The sequence below is a fragment of the Hibiscus syriacus genome, unplaced genomic scaffold (assembly GCF_006381635.1).
Source record: "Hibiscus syriacus cultivar Baekdansim isolate YM2019G1 unplaced genomic scaffold, ASM638163v2 tig00004111_pilon, whole genome shotgun sequence".
Lineage (NCBI taxonomy): Eukaryota > Viridiplantae > Streptophyta > Magnoliopsida > Malvales > Malvaceae > Hibiscus > Hibiscus syriacus.
Window position 1 is genome coordinate 713,008 of NW_024062000.1, and position 16,801 is coordinate 729,808.

General features: G+C 33.2%; 3 protein-coding genes across 3 annotated transcripts; 2 read left to right on the forward strand and 1 right to left on the reverse strand.

Moving 5' to 3' along the window:
• Window positions 1–2,608: 2,608 nt before the first annotated feature.
• Window positions 2,609–2,953, reverse strand: LOC120190669 (protein LIGHT-DEPENDENT SHORT HYPOCOTYLS 1-like). The gene has a single exon (XM_039193725.1). The coding sequence runs from the start codon at window positions 2,951–2,953 to the stop codon at window positions 2,609–2,611; it is 345 nt and encodes a 114-aa protein (XP_039049656.1).
• Window positions 2,954–8,853: 5,900 nt separating this feature from the next.
• Window positions 8,854–9,821, forward strand: LOC120190749 (probable UDP-arabinose 4-epimerase 3). Its single transcript, XM_039193789.1, has 3 exons — window positions 8,854–9,033; window positions 9,124–9,218; window positions 9,320–9,821. Exons 1-3 carry the CDS (start codon window positions 9,007–9,009, stop codon window positions 9,804–9,806), a joined length of 609 nt encoding a protein of 202 aa, XP_039049720.1. The 5' UTR covers window positions 8,854–9,006; the 3' UTR covers window positions 9,807–9,821.
• A 4,577-nt stretch (window positions 9,822–14,398) lies between these two features.
• Window positions 14,399–16,754, forward strand: LOC120191438 (small nuclear ribonucleoprotein-associated protein B-like). The gene is made up of 2 exons (XM_039194391.1): window positions 14,399–15,381; window positions 16,484–16,754. Exon 1 carries the CDS (start codon window positions 14,496–14,498, stop codon window positions 15,363–15,365), a length of 870 nt encoding a protein of 289 aa, XP_039050322.1. The 5' UTR covers window positions 14,399–14,495; the 3' UTR covers window positions 15,366–15,381; window positions 16,484–16,754.
• The last annotated feature ends 47 nt before the right edge of the window (window positions 16,755–16,801 follow it).

Here is a 16,801-nt window from a genome sequence, read left to right on the forward strand (position 1 = left end):
CCTTTTATCCCCTCTTAAACATGACAATTTCGATTTAATCCTTTTCGGTCTTAAATAAATGAAAATTTTGTAATTTTAATCCATTTAAAAAACAATTTAAGTAATTATAAGATGGAAGAGTGAAATTAATTATTACAAAATAGGAATCATGATCTCAACTTTGTGCATAAAATATGATTGGAAAGGAACAAAACACATTCTTATCCCATTAACAACTTTTTTAATCACTCTTTTCCTTAATAATTAATAAGCTTGGAGATTAAAGTAAAAAGCCTAAGAACGGGGAATTTAAGATAACATTTGAGAGTATGATTGATGATTAATTTAGTGCTGGTCCATTCTTCTTGTTGAAATTTAGACATCTATCATTGTCATTGTGTAGTGGGACCAATTGTCCTTTGGTCGCTCCTATGATATTGAATGTGTTGCCCCGATTTGGACTAAGAAATTAACTTCTATTACACATGACATTAATTTTAAAGATTTAACATCTAATCCTTTAAATATTTGAATTTTTTATTATATTTGAAAATATTAATTAAATTTACTTCAAATTTTTAAAAAAGTTCTCATCAAGTCTTATTTTTTTTTTTGAAATTTTAATTTAGACATCTATTTTTTAAAAAAAAAAATTAAGTAACCACGTAATTTTTGTTGTCAAAATGTGTCATTGTATCCGGTAGTGTAATTTGTTCATTTATTACTAGTGTCGAGAGTATAGGTTAGGTCGTACTATGTTTGGGTCTACCCAAATATTTTAACCCTTCGTCTGTTACATGATCTAAAATTTGATTAGAATTTTTCCTATTCGACTCAATATATATTTATATTATTTTTATTAGATAAAATTATGATCTAATGAAAAATATATATCTAGAGAAATACTATTATAATTATGTATTGTAGCGACGGATCTACAGAAAATGGCCACTCTGAACTTTCACCCCAAATCAAATTGATTTGGGCATATTATAAAGTGTGAGGGATTCATTTAAAGTAGTCCAACATTGGGAAGAAAAGCAAGAATGCATGGCCGTGTGATACAAAATCAAAGCCCAGAACTAATGAATTGGATTAAACCCATTAGAAGAAGTAACTGATTCAATATTAAAGGTTTGTATTTGGTTTGTTTATTTTTACGAACAAGTTCGTTTATAAATTTGTTTATCGACTAGTTTGTAAGTTCATTTATTTGATTTTTCTTTTCTTTTGTTTTTTATATTTTAAATATTAATGAATATAGAAAATAAATGGAACACAAATTAAAGTTTAAAGTTTAAACTGTGAAACCTAAGGAGCTTAGAACTGATGGTGTAATTTCATTATTTTTTAAATATGTAAATGAACACTAAATAAATCGAACATAAACATCTTCAGAAATAAATAAATAGATACAAATATGATATTAAAAATATAAATGAATATAATTAAATATAAATATCTTTAAAAACAAACAAACAAATATAATTTTATTAATTCCAATGTGGTTTATTAACTCTCTAAGTTCCGAGTAAACTCTTAGCTTTTTCTTAAGAGGAAAGGGTTGTATGTATGGATTGGTAAAGATGTACCACTAATTTATTTATTTAATACCACTATTTCTATAATATCCCTACCTACCATGTCACTATATGGCCTAAGTAATGACAATGCTTAGGATTTCAAAAACTATAGGAACCTACTCAACTAGGAATTGCAATTGGAAATATACATGGAGCTTTTTACAAAAATATTTTTTAATTGAATATATAAAATTTATTTGATAAGGTATATAATTTTAATATTTAAAATATAAATTTTATGATTTCAAATTTTATGATATAAAATCAAAATAAATGAATAGCATAAAATAAATTTACCTAACATAAATATCAAGTAACTCTTATAACAAAATAAATTCAAGATTTATCCGATTACAATATAATTCGTAAAATCATATGATAAAATACCCAAAGATTTGATATGTCAATGCACCCAAAAGAACTTGGATCGATACGTCAAATCGCAATAGTACATGCAATGAAATGGTACAAAGTAAACGTAATCATATTTGATTTCACAAAAATAAAGTAAATGATTCCTTTGTATATTAAAACAAATTAACCAAAAATATTATTGAATGAATTAATGATTAAAAATATTATTATTCAATAATTAAAGATAATATTATTTTTATGAAATTTTAAGTTTAAAGAATTGTATATGTAATATATATTATTAATAATTACGAAAAATTTATGAAAATTATACTGACAGTACATCTATAACTTAATCGGTGTAGTTGAGCATAGTACGAGGGAAATTAGATTAAAATATTATATATTACTATTAAAAGAAATAAATTTTTAATTTAACACAGACAGTGCGCTCATGGACCATCCCGAGCCACCATGCTTAGTATAGGCCCGTTCGACTTAGAGGAATGGGTCGAACTCGAACCATATTGCTGAAACCGATCGCCATGAGTGGCTGTCGAGCAGTGTAATCGCTACGGTTGTGGTTTCTTTCTCTTCTTCTTCTTCTCGTAAGCTATCCGTCTAGCCTTCCCTGATCGTTCCTCACTTCCTTTAAATACAACCTCACAGCACGAGCAGCGAAAGGGTTCATCTCAGGTCGGCCGCCGTTCTCTCGAAGGCGCGTCCAAGCTGCCCCAAGCTTGCTTCATAGGGCAAGGACAAGTCCCCGGTGGATGAAGCTGACCGAAAAAAGCACAGTTTTGTACGTGGACTTTGGTTTTTCCGAATGGTCCAAGTATTTTGAGGAACTCGAGGACGTGTGCTCCGCTGCAGCAGTAGAGAACCAAGGGTGGTCTGTGGTTCTTCATGTACTGCCCGAATGTTATCCAATCACGACACTTCTGTGATTCATATGGGCTTAAATATGGAACCGTCGACGGTGGCGATAATAATGGCACTGAATCATCGGAGATGCATGGTGCAACGGCGGTTGACATATTAATTAATTTATGCTTTCGAATGAACCAAAGGTAACATATATCTATACATAAACGGAGGAAGACAGTGAGACGAGAGGGCTAGGTGGTGGAGACAAGAGAGGGGGCCACGTGCTCTTAATGTGGCTGAGATTTAGTCGCTCATTCCTTCACTTATTGGCTCATTTGGTTGCATTCAATTGCAATTACATCGCTACCCTTTTCATGTACCTAATTTGCCAAATTTCACTGATTCAAGCTTAATCTGAATTCAACATTCATTGGAACCTTCACTTGGCAAGGGTAGCGAGTTGAAGTTTGGCTGCAGCACGGTCTTGCCGGCGGTGGAATAGGATAGACTGTTCCGTTTTGCTTCTGACTTGCTTATCTGCTTGTAATCTCAATATTATGGCTACAACACTCTTTAATGCACGAATATACAGCTACTCCATAAACCACTCCATGTGCATCAATTTTCTCATGAACCAAACAGAGTAATTAAAAGTTAATGAAAGCCAACCGAGCCTATATATGTAGATGAAAGCTTAAGATTAAGATACCACCGAGCCAGAAAAATTCATTATGGACATGCGTAGATACCACCTGTATATCGCCTTTGAAGACTAAGATACCAGCACCGGTCCAATGTCAATCATATAATATAACAGTCTCAGACCAACACAATTTGCAACAACTCATAGGCCAACATAATTGGCAAGTGAAATACAGTAAATTTATTTTCAATGACAGGATGAAACAAAGGCATTCACAGTTTATAGAACTTCTTAAAGGGGTAAGGATGAAGTAGCAATTTGGCGCTGTGATCTTTCAAGGATAATTCCGGTATTGAAAAATCCATTGTCTTGCTCGTCAAGAACCTCCAACAAACGTGCACAATTAAGAGCTCGCATCACAATCTGGTTTGAAAATCCATTGTCTTGCTCGTAAAGAACCACCACATGTGGTAGGGGCGGCTGAGGGCATTTACGATGTATCCAGCACAGTGTGGACTTGATAATTGGCTCTTCATGGACCTCAGGGTATGTTTGTTTCCCGTAATTGGAATTACGGAATTGGTTTTCCCCGAATTCCCGTGTTTGTTTCACGTAATTCGTTTTCCGGAAAATGTTTTCCCGTGTTTGTTTCACGTAATTCGTTTTCCGGAAAACGTTTTCCCGTGTTTGTTTCACGTAATTCGTTTTCCGGAATGTAATTCATTTTCCTAGTAACAGAATTTCCTTTGTGTTTTCTGTAAAATGACTTACGGATTCATTTTCCGTAAGTCATTTTCCGAACTTTTCACTTCAAAGCAAAATACTCAAAATAATTTATTTTATGAATTTAATATTAATAAAATATTTTAATATCATTTTCATAAAAATATTAATTATTAAAATATTTAAAATATATTTATTAATATTATAATATTATATAATATTATATTTTAATATTATATTATTTATTTTAATAATATATAATATATATATTTTAATAATAATAATATATATATATTTCAATAATATTTTAGTAAAGATATTAAAATATACTAATTAATATTTTTAAAATATAATATAGTACTATTACTTTAATAAATAATTAATATAATTTATAAAATTTTATTTCACTAAAATATACCGAAAAAATGTTTAAATAACATCTTCCAAACATCATAAAACGTTTTCCAGATGTTTTCCAGAAATGTAATTCATTTTCCAGAAATGTAATTCATTTTACAAAAATGTAATTCATTTTCCAGAATTCAAATTCCAGTAATTCATTTTCCAGTAATTCAAATTCCAGTAATTCAAATTACAGTAATTCATTTTCTGGAAAACCAATTACAGCTAAACAAACAGACCATCAATTGCGATGGTGTGAAAGGAAAAGCATCATCTAGAACAAGTTCACCATTTGTTCTAAAATGGGTGGCTTCATATATATAAGCTTATCATCCCTTTCATATCAATGACTATGAACTCACCATTCCCGTCCTTGAATTTATTAAAATCATCTGATTCAAAATCCAATTCATTTCATTATCATTATAGCACATATGTATATATATATGGGCAGGATAAATATTAGATTGGATATCTAAAGACTTGAAATAGGAGTGTGCAAATCATAATCGTTGTTGTCCGTGAGTTGGCACAGTGTATCAAAACGGAGAGTTGACTGCTTTTGTATTTCAGTCTGGAAGTGGTGCGATACTCCTAGGCGGCATAGGGTATTTATCAAGAAAATATTATGTATTGGATCAACTGTAGAAGCCATTAACATTTCCTTTCACCATTTCTTTCAGCACTTCAACTTGCCTTGGGCATGATTCAAGTTCCTGCATATAACCAAATGAGGATGATTGTATCAAACTTGGTTTAGTTAACATATGCAGATATGCAAATGAAGATTTAAAAATATATATATGAATGGTGAAGTTAGAGCATTAAACCTTAAATTCATATTGGTTAATAAAATATGTATTTTTATTAAATATTTGATGTATTTTAATACTTGTTCAGTATTAATTATTTATTTGATATTTACAATATTTTTCAATACAACAAGCCAGTTCAATTGATTTAGTAATTGAACCAAGAAAAAGAGTTCCATTACTTTGAACTTCAATTTTATTTTATCATTAAAATAATCTAAAATTGAATCTAAAATAATCTAAAGAGTTCAATTTTATTTTACAAGAAACGATCATCTTATCATGTTAATAATTTAATGATCATATATTATAATTGAATCTAAAATTAAAAAACTCGACACTTACATTAAAGTATTTTAAAGCTTAATGCTAAAATCAATATAAAATCTAAAGTTTGATGATTAATAGTGTAATTTATCATTATATGAACGATTGAAGCTACTATTTCCTGTTGAGCCTTCCGCTCTTTTAACCTTTCGCTGGTTGCCATGTGTATATAATAATATAACTAGGGATTGACATGAGACTCGAACCTTACGTGTTTCGACCCGACATCATGTTGGGTTTTTTTAAATTGGGTTCAAGTCGGGTCGATTCGGGTTTTTTAAATAAGGTGTTCGGGTCAGTTGATTTCGGGTTTAAGGTGAAAATATATTACTCGACCCGACCCGAAAAATATATATAATTTTACTTTATATATTTAGTAATAATTACAATAATATCTTTATATATATTATTTTTTCAATTAAGTTACTGTTTTTATTGAATAAAATAATATTTTTTATTATTTCGAGTAGAGTCGGGTCGGGTTTTTAAGTTATATATCAGGTCGGTAAATCTTATTTTAATCGGATCAGATCGAATCTCGAGTAGATGATTTCTTATTCTCGGATCGGGTCGGTTTAACAACAAAACAGACCCAACCTGATCTAGGTCTATAAATACAACCAGATTTCCATACACCGACAAACATGGGTGAAAAAGATTAAAAAACATACAGTAACTTTAATTTTTACTTTCAAAAACTATAAAAAATGGGAAGTTATGTATAAACGTGAGTAGTGTTATTAAATAACTGATTTTTAATATTATTTTTGTACTATTAAAATTTATATATATTATTTTCAATAAAATAAAAGAGATATATGTCCACTTCTTATGTTTTTTTTACATAATCTAGTTTTGACCATCTAAAATCTTATAATTTTATACCGATCTTAATAAATATTCAGGATTTGTCTCTATTTTTTAGTAAAATGTGATATAAGCTTTGGTGATGAACAGAAAAGCTTGGTCGAGGGTCAATGATACAATCAATGTAGAAAAAGTTGGAAGTGACATGCCGCTGCACATTAATTGCACACGTTATATATATTATTAAATTAACGTAATTATATAATAATACCTATTTTAAATTATTTGACAATAAATACTCAATTATTTATGCAAGAATTTATGATTTTTAGAAACAATAATGATTCTTTTGACCACTGAAATAAGTTAGTACGTGTACATACACATTATATTTTATGTGTTGCTAAGGCATCTTAATATCTATTTTTTTACTTTTAAATTGACTCTAGATTAAATATTTTCTCTCAAATTAGTATATAGAAAATTTTCATTTTAAAAATTTTATCTAGATTTTAATTTTATTTCTGGTATTATATTTTTAATAAATGTTTAATTTTAATTTTATAAGAACATGAATAATGATATCATCGATACATTATGTTATTATGTTATAAAAGTTAATATCATTTTATAAATATCAGAATAAAAAATAAAAATAAAATTTAAATATTAATTTGGAAGTACTAATTTGAGAATAAAAATTCTTTACATATCATAAAATATTTTGTTAAAGGATAAAACACACAAATAGTCCCTGACTATAAGATATTATTTTGTTGAACTATGTGACCATTAAAAATTATAAAATGGTTCTCCGATTATAGTACGTTGCTTTTATCGAATCACTTGACTATTAAAAGTTACAATGGTCACCTGACTATTCATTATGTTCTAAACTTATCATTTTTTTTTATAAAAAAATTAACGGTCATCTGAGTTGGACGTTAATATACTGGCTGAAATATGATAGTCGTTTAATATGACAATATCAACTTTTATTATAGTATAAACTATGCATTTAGTACCTAAACTATTAGTTTTTATCTTTTTAGTACCTAAACTTTAAACTTTTTCAAAAGCATACCTAACATTTAGTTTTTGTTTTATTTTAGTATTCAACCGTTAAAAACTTAACGGACGGGCTCGCCAGCCACCCCGTCTACAGTTGTCGGCCATCGCATTCTTTAATCGATGAAGCTCAAACTTTCCATCACGCATATTTTCGACCACATGAACGTGATTTCGACCTCTGTTTCATTGAAAAATACCTCAATCTCCCAAAATCGACGATAGACTCTTCGACTTCTTCATCCTCTAATCTCTTTTGTCAATCATTCAATGAGCCTAAAACTACACTATGTTTGTTGACTTGTCATTCTCTCGTGGTCCACCGTTCGGATTGATCGTTTGTCCTTTGGAGCTATGTGTTTTTAGCTCGTCCGTTAAGTTATTAACGACATAGTACAAAAATGAAACAAAAACTAAATGTTAGGTATGATGTTGAAAAAATTGAAAGTTTAGGAACTAAAACAGACCAAAACTAATAGTTTAGGTACCAAACGCATAATTTACCCTTTATTATATCTCAATTAGTATGTTAACGACTGACTCAGATAACTTTAATAGAAATTGATGAGTTGGGAACATAATGAATAATCTTGTGACCATTTTGTAACTTTTAATAGTCGAGTGATTCAACAAAATTACTCCCTAAAGTCGAGATATAATTTTATAACTTTTAATAGTTAAAAAATTCAATAAAATAATATTTATAATTTGGGGTCCATTTGTGTAATTTATCCTTTAACAAAATATTAAATGTATATTAAAATCTAACTCGTGGGACCAAAATTGTTAGGAGGGCGACATGTTTGCATGTAATTAGTGAATCTAAGACCCTGTGATCATGCACATGTCGCATTTCGCGCCTTTTATTTACGACCATTTCGATTCTCACAACACAAATGCCCTCATTTCATTGGTTCTTCATATTTTTTCTTTATTATTATTTAATTTTATTTTCGCCAATATCAAAGCTATTCAATTTGTGTTGCGAGTACACTTTTATTTCACAGGTGGGTGCTTCATGCATCACTTTAAATTTCAAACAATATCTTTTTGATAGAGTACATAATATATTACTAAATTATATTTCGATGACCACTTTGATCATTTTTTAAAAATCATGAATAATTATTAAATATATTAAATTACTATCAAAATTATTAATGATATAAATGATATATGATAATTTATAATTTACGGACCAATTTAATATGAAAGTTATAATTTTAATGGTAAGTCTCCTTTACCATTTATTAGTTGAAATATCTCTTTCCATGATATGTAAACTATGATGATATCAATGGTATTGTTTGGCCATACGACTTGCAGGTATTATCACAACATTACTTCGAACACCTTGACGGTCTTGAAGTCGATGGCTGCTCACAGTGTTCCGACTTTGATATAATCTAGTACATGTGCGACGTACGGCGAGCCTGAAAAGATGCCTATCACTGAAGAAACCCCACAGGCAAGCTGCAAATATGGTTTAATGTTTAGTTATTTTCTAATATAACGGTTATAGCATACGACAACTGACTTTGTTTCGGAACCTACTCAGGTTCCAATCAATCAATATGGAAAAGCTAAGAAGATGGCAGAGGATATGATTATGGATTTCTCTAAGAATTCAGACATGGCAATTATGATCCTAAGGTTAGTATTTTTCTTCACTTTCCAAGCGTTCCGACAATTTAGATTTTGCAGATTATCATATTCCAACAATATGCTTGTGTTTTTTATGGAACGTCTTTCAGATACTTCAATGTGATTGGATCGGATCCGGAAAGAAGATTAGGCGAAGCTCCAAGACTCGAGTTGCGTGACCAAGGAAGAATTTCGGGTGCTTGTTTCGATGCAGCTCGTGACATCATTCCTGGTATCAAAGTAAGCTATTCCTTTCTCCCCCTTCACTTTACTCATCGTCTTAAGTGCTCTCTTATTAAACCCTGGTGCATATCTCTACAGGTGAAGGGAACAGACTACAAAACACACGACGGAACTTGCATACGTGATTACATCGATGTTACAGACCTGGTTGACGCTCACATTAAAGCTCTTCAACACGCAAAGCCTCGTAATGTAGGAATCTACAACGTCGGCACGGGAAAAGGAAGATCAGTGAAGGAGTTTGTAGAGGCATGTAAGAAAGCCATGAGAGCTGATATAAAAGTTGATTATATTCCCCGTCGACCTGGAGATTACGCAGAAGTGTTCAGTGATCCGTCTAAGATCAGGCAATAACTGAACTAGACAGCTCGATACACCGATCTTGAGGAGAGTTTACAGATTGTATGGAAATGGTTAAAGGAGCACCGTAACGGATACAATTCATCATAGATGATGGGTTTATGTAGTGAAAGAAAGAAAGAGGGTTAAATAGCAGACCCCAAATAACTCAGATTTCTACTGTTTTTATTCTATGTTAGGCATAGAAGAGGGGAGGAAAAATTCAGATAATTTTCCACTGCTATTATTTCCCATTACTTGGGAAGTTAGTTATATCGGGCAACCAATTCATTATATGATATACAACAACAACAAAACCATATTTCCATATACAATATGGTAAGGGGAGGTAGGGTAGTAGGTTACCCCCAACGCCAGGTTGAGAGCTTCTGTGGAACACCTCCGGCAGTCAGAAAATTAAAAATAAAGATAAAATGCAATTCATATATAAATAAATAAATACATAGTTGAACAGTCTTCATATGCAGTCTTCATATGCGTGTCTGTAATGAGAAGTAATCACTGCCAATAAATTTCTGCGTAAAAATCTATGCATATAGACAGAAACGTAAGACCCGACTAAATTTAAAAAGAGGAAACATGAAGAGAAAGATATACAGAAGTCAACGATAGCAAGCTACGAGAAGGAATAAAGTCAAATGGGTTAAAACCTAAACTAAAGCAACACTACTCCGCTACCATAGTTCTAAGCCTTCATAAATTCCAATGATAAAAACGTATAAAAAGTAGAATTTATGGAAATTACTACAAAGACATTAAAAGAAGAGAGAGATGATACATCCTATGGATGTGACCCGCACTACTCGGCTACCCTGATATTAAGTCTCCATACTTTCCTATCAGAGGTCATGTCCTCGGTAAGAGCTAAATCCTTCAAATCAGATCTCAAGCAGTCTTCTCACTTCCGCCTTGGTCGTCCTCTCCTTCTGGCGACTGGAACCGACTCTACCCTCCTGACCGCATCTGACGGTTGTCACCTAAGGACATGCCCAAACCATCGTAGTCTTCCCTCCCTCAATTTTTTGGATACAAACACTACCCCCAAGGACATCCTAATAGAAGAGTTTGGTGTCATGTCCCACAGAGTCCTACCACATGCCCATCGAAGCATTCTCATTTCTGCGGCCTCCATCCTCCTTACGTGATCCTTCTTGATTGCCCAACGTTCTGATTCATACAGCAGTGCTGGTCTTATTGCCATTCTATAAAATTTTCCCTTAAGTTTTAGAGGCACCTTCTTGTCACACAAAACTCCAGTAGCATGTAACATCTCAAATTATGGGTTAGTGATTAAATTGTAAAATTTCAGAATTTGGTGATTAAAGTGTAAAAATTGAAAGGTTCAATGATTTATTTGAAAGTATTTCCTGAAAGTTTTTAGTAATTATCAAAGGAAATAAAGGGCAAAATGGTCATTGAACAAAGGAAATAATAAAATAATAATTAATGGGGTATTATAATACCTATGGGGAGCATATGTTGGGAATTAAATTTCCAGACATTTCTCCCATCTTCATCTTCTTCTCTTCTCTAACGTGAGGTTCCAAGCAAAGGTAAGTTTTCTAATTAGTTGATTATTTGTTCAATTAAAGGTTGGGTTTTGATCCTTAGATGAAAATTAAGCTTAAGGAAAGCTTAATTTGTCTTAAAATCAAAAGATAAAGAAGTTATGAAAGATTAAAGAAAATGGGGTTTTAAGTGAAATTTTGAATAAGAATGTTTAAATGAATTTGGAGGATGAATTTGACTTGTCATCTATGAGAATAAGAAGTTAGAAGTGTTAGAATCAAGTTTGGATAACATGAAAAATTTGGTATGATTCTTAGCTTTAAGAATTTGGACGAAATATGGAAGATTATAGGGTGTTGGAATGATAGAAATTGGTTAAAGTTGTTATAGATGAATTTAGTAGCATGATAAGGATTTTATACATGAAAATTTGGGTGAAGTATTGATTAATTTCGGGCTATTTTGGACAGGTGCATCGATACACTATGAGTATGTATCGATGCACTAAGACAAATTTTGAAGGTGCATCAATACATTAAGGAGTGCATCGATGCATGAGAATTTCGAAGCTATTTTGTGTACCGTGCATCCATTGTGCATCGGTACACCCCTAAAGGAAAACTGAATTTTTGAGTTATTAAATTAGTTCGAGTTATTAGTATCGAATTATAAGGTTTAGGCTTCTTATAATTGTCTTGAAAATTATATTTATGTAGATATCGAGCCTAAACGAGTTATAGAGCAATCGAAGAGTTAGGATTGAATCAAAGCAAGCAATGCTAAGGTGAGTGCAATTTAATTTGTACTTAGGTTATTGAACAAACATTGGCTTGCGATGAGCAAGTGATGGAGTTACTATGGTAAGAAGTAACTTCTAAAATGCTATGTGATTATTATGTGTGCATTAGTACATAGAAATTGATGAATGTTATTATATGTGGTATTGATATAAATGACAAGCTATATCTGACATGTTATTCTATGTGCTATGTGATATATGTTATATGATATGAGATTAAGTGATGGAACATAGATGATATATATATATATATATGATATAAGAATAAGACATGAATCAAATGATATATATGTTTATGTGAATTCATGCAAAGTGATACGAGCTATGTGATATATGAATATGAATTCATATGGAAAGTGACATGAATTACATGAAAGGAAACTACGTGATTATATGCACATGTAATATGTGATCATAAGAGCAATGATATGAGTACATGAATATATAAAGCAAAAGAAAAATGCCTATGTTATATGATACGAGAGCAATAGGTATAGTTGGCATGCCAAAAGTCGAGGGTCTACGCGGTCCTTCGGGACAATTCTACGTGGTCCTTCGGGACATATATGTAATTCTGTGGAACATTTATGTGGTACTTCGGTACACTTATTTGGTCCATTGTATTATGTATATGGTTCTTAAGGAGTGGTCCTTCGGGACATATGTGATATGTGGTCCTTCGGGACATAGTGGTCCTCAGGGACATAGTGGTCCTCAGGGACATTTCTACGCGGTCATTCGGGACAAATATTCAGTGCCCCTAGTGGGAGTTTATAACAACCTCAATGTACTCACATACCTTCAGTTCTCAACAGTGTACATGAGCTAATAAAGAGATTTAATAAGTATAATGAATATGAAATGTTAAACGTGTTGATCAGGATATATGTGCATGTGGGTATATGTTACACAAATAATATATGTTTTATATGATATTATCGTAATAAATGTTCATGCATTTGATATGAAATATATGAGGTTAAGTGTATTTATTTATGAAATGTTTTATGGTTTCCATTATATGTTTATATGCCTCACTAAGTCTATGACTTAACGTGTGATTGTTTCACACGTAGGTTTCGAGAAGAAAAGATTGATAAAAATTATGCAAGACATGTCAGTTTCTCATTTCCAAAGATCAGATTAGCAAAGAAGTTAATAATATGTATTTTGTAATAGTTATAGTGGTTGGCATGTAATAAAGATTTGAATACGATATGCTCTAATTGGTTTGTAAAATCATATGAATGAGTTTTCTAATGTTTAAACGTATGTAAATGTAAATGTATAGTAATGAATGGTTAAATTTTTACGAGTTTTATGTATGTTTTACGAAAATCATTGTAACAGTAATGTAGCAGTGCATCGATGCATAAATTTGCTTTGACATTTTGGTGCATCGATGCACTGTAGCACTGTTCATGACTTTGTTCATTAATGTTCACGGTATTGTTCATAACGTATTTTACTGTTCATAAATACGTTTTTATCTCAAAATTGTATACCAAACACAATTGAACAATATATGATCGTATTTTCTTAATATAAGTTCAAATGTTTTGAAATTTTGTAAGAATATGGTTTTAAAAAGGCAATGTGACATCTCGGACTCGTATCTGGTCGGGTACGGGTTGGGGGTGTTAAATAGCAGCCCTCCACTTTAGCCATCCCGCATTTATACGATGTGTAACGTTATCATCCACACCCCATATTTATGTATCATAGACCCTAAGTACTTGAAACAATCCTTTGAGGTGAGAACATGTCCTTCTATGCATACTTCTACATCTTCATCGTTTTGGTTCCTACTGAAGTTTGAACATAAATACTATGTCTTTTCAATATTGATCCTTAAACATTTTTCTTCCAAAGCAGTCTTCCAGGTAGCCAATCTACTATTCAACTCAGTTTTTGTTTCAGCAACTAAGACAATGTCGTCAGCGAAAAGCATACACTATGATACACCGTCTGGTATCGCACAATAGATGAGGTACACCATGATATACAATCCATTTATTTTATTACTTGCATGTGATTGTTTTATAAAAGTGTGTGGATGAAGATAAAAGCTGATTTGATTTTCTTGTTATAATAATGAAGAAATATTGGTAGTAAAAAACATATTAATATTGTGGAAAATCCTAAACGGGTAAAGAAGGAGAAATGTCACTAACGTAGGAAATCAAATCAAAGCTTTTGACCCAACCAAAGCTTTTGGGCCTAATCTATGGCCCACTTACTATGGGCAGACGAGGGGTAATAAAGAACAGATCCCCTCTCTCTTGAAGCCCGCTTGAGATATTAAAATTCAAAACCCTAGCTAGGTTTTTTCCCCTCTTCCCCAGTCTCACCGTTCGGCACTTTGAATCGCCAAAATGTCGCTGTCAAAGAGTTCCAAAATGCTTCAGTTCATCAACTACCGGATGCGGGTCACTATCCAAGACGGCCGGCAGCTGGTGGGAAAATTCATGGCTTTCGATCGCCACATGAATCTCGTCCTCGGCGACTGCGAGGAGTTCCGCAAGCTTCCTCCTGCTAAAGGGAAGAAAAACCCTAGCACCAACGAGGAACGTGAAGATCGTCGAACGCTTGGCCTTGTTCTTGTCCGTGGAGAAGAGGTTATCTCTATGACCGTCGAGGGTCCTCCTCCTCCTGAAGAGTCTCGTTCTAAGTCCGCTGCCGCTAATGCCGTCCCTGGACCTGGTATTGGTCGTGCTGCTGGCCGTGGGATCCCTACCGGTCCTCTCGTTCAAGCGCAGCTGGGTCTTGCTGGCCCGGTTCGTGGCGTTGGTGGTCCGGCTCCTGGGATGATGCAGCCCCAGATTTCACGCCCGCCGATTCCGCAGCTTTCGGCTCCTCCGATGTCTTACCCTGCTCCTGGTGGAGGTCCGCCTGTGATTCGTCCGCCCGGGCAAATGCCGCCTGGGGCTTACCCTGGTCAGCCACAACAACCTCAGATGCAACGCGGCCCACCTCCATCGGTACCGCCACCAGCTTTTGGAGTAAGACCTCCACAGCAATACCAAGTCCCACCACCACAATTTGGTCAGAGGCCTATGGTTCCACCTCCGGGACCAATGATGAGAGGCCCCCCTGGTCCGCCACCTCCGAGGCCTGGGATGCCCGGTCCACCTCCACCACGGCCAGGAATGCCTCCGCCTGGTGCTGTACCTGTTTTCGGGCCTCCACGCCCTGGAATGCCACCACCGCCACAAAACCAGCAACAGAATCAGCAGCAGCAGTAGGAGTGCTTTTGATTTGGTACGGCATATTTCGGCTTCCAGTTGCTTCTATTGTCTATTTTGCTGGACCGCTAGATGATATTTTACCGGCAATAATGTGCAAGAGAGTAACTAGGACTAGTTTAGTCATTTATGAAGCTGAGTCTTCTTAAGAGATCAGCATGCAGGTTTTCTTCATTTCATATGTTTGTGTAAACTTATGTTGCCTTGTTTGAGTCTTGGAGAGAAAACTTCACTTGTGAATGTTTATCATGTTGAATGTGTATGCTTTATCTTTAACCTAAACTTTGTAGTTGCATTTTTAAGAGTTTTGGTGGCTATATTTCTATGTGGGGATTTTCCTTAAAGTATTTCATTGTTAGTATTGAAATTTGTTAATTAAAAAATGTCCTTCAATTTATTTTATCCAGACTTCACATTTCTTTTCTAGTACCTGTGATCAACAACTATGTCTAAAACATATAACTGTATGCATGAACCGGAGTTATATGTTTGTGTTTGATGCTCATCCTTGAATTAGTCCGAGTAGCTTAACTTTTGATTCTTGAGAAGAACCATTGTGGATAGCACTGTTGAGTGTGTCCAATAGTAGTTAAGTGCTTAACTTTGTGTTACTTTTGTTATTTGTAGTTAATAGGTGAATCATGCATCTTTTCCATGGGTGCCAAAATTAGAAATAAGAAACGAAGATAAAAAAAATGTCATTTAGTATGATCGATGCATGTAAGAGTTGCAGAAGGCAATGTCCTTTATGTAGATGCTGTCATGCTATCGGTTTACATAGCTTTATGTTTTGCCTCTTCATTTTATTTGGTGAAGTAATTGTGTTCCATATTCGTGTTCCTTTAGGGTTATTAGGAATTTAAGGATCTTCCATGTGCATGTTCAATTTTTTTAAAAAAAAATGAGCTTATCCATGCTAGACAGAGTGGACAATACTTGTATTCTACTAGGTACCTGGTGTAATAGGGAATTCAGCAACATGTCCAAAGTAGTAGGTATATGTTACCATGTTGTCAGTTTATATAGCTTTAGATTGTATTACTTTGGAGTCTTCATTTTATTTCATTATAGTTCTTTAATTTTATTTATTTTTTGGTGTTATACATTTCATCACAAAGGTTGAGGTCTTTAGCCATTTTGTGACGGATTTGAAGCAACTGGAAGAGGAGAGTGAGAAGAAAGAAAATGCTGTGTCACTTGCCATTTACAAACTGCTGTTCAATTATGTCCCCAAAATCAAAAAGATAAATGGTGTTTGATTAAGTATCGGAATAGTCAGGACTGTATCGGTGGATGTACAGTTTTTTTTTATGGGCATTAGCATGTACTGCTACTGGTGTGTTTCGGATTTATCACTACTTTTTCAAATGTTTTCTGGAGATTTATATAGTTGTTTTTCAAAAACATTTATATCATGCAACTATGTTTCAAGTACA

Coding starts and splice junctions, on each gene's coding strand:
- LOC120190669 (XM_039193725.1), bottom strand. CDS start 2,953: ATGTCAACCGCCGTTGCACCATGCATCTCCGATGATTCAGTGCCATTA.
- LOC120190749 (XM_039193789.1), top strand. CDS start 9,007: ATGCCTATCACTGAAGAAACCCCACAG. Junction 9,034..9,123: donor TCACTGAAGAAACCCCACAG/GCAAGCTGCAAA, acceptor GAACCTACTCAG/GTTCCAATCAATCAATATGG. Junction 9,219..9,319: donor ATGGCAATTATGATCCTAAG/GTTAGTATTTTT, acceptor AACGTCTTTCAG/ATACTTCAATGTGATTGGAT.
- LOC120191438 (XM_039194391.1), top strand. CDS start 14,496: ATGTCGCTGTCAAAGAGTTCCAAAATGCTTCAGTTCATCAACTACCGG.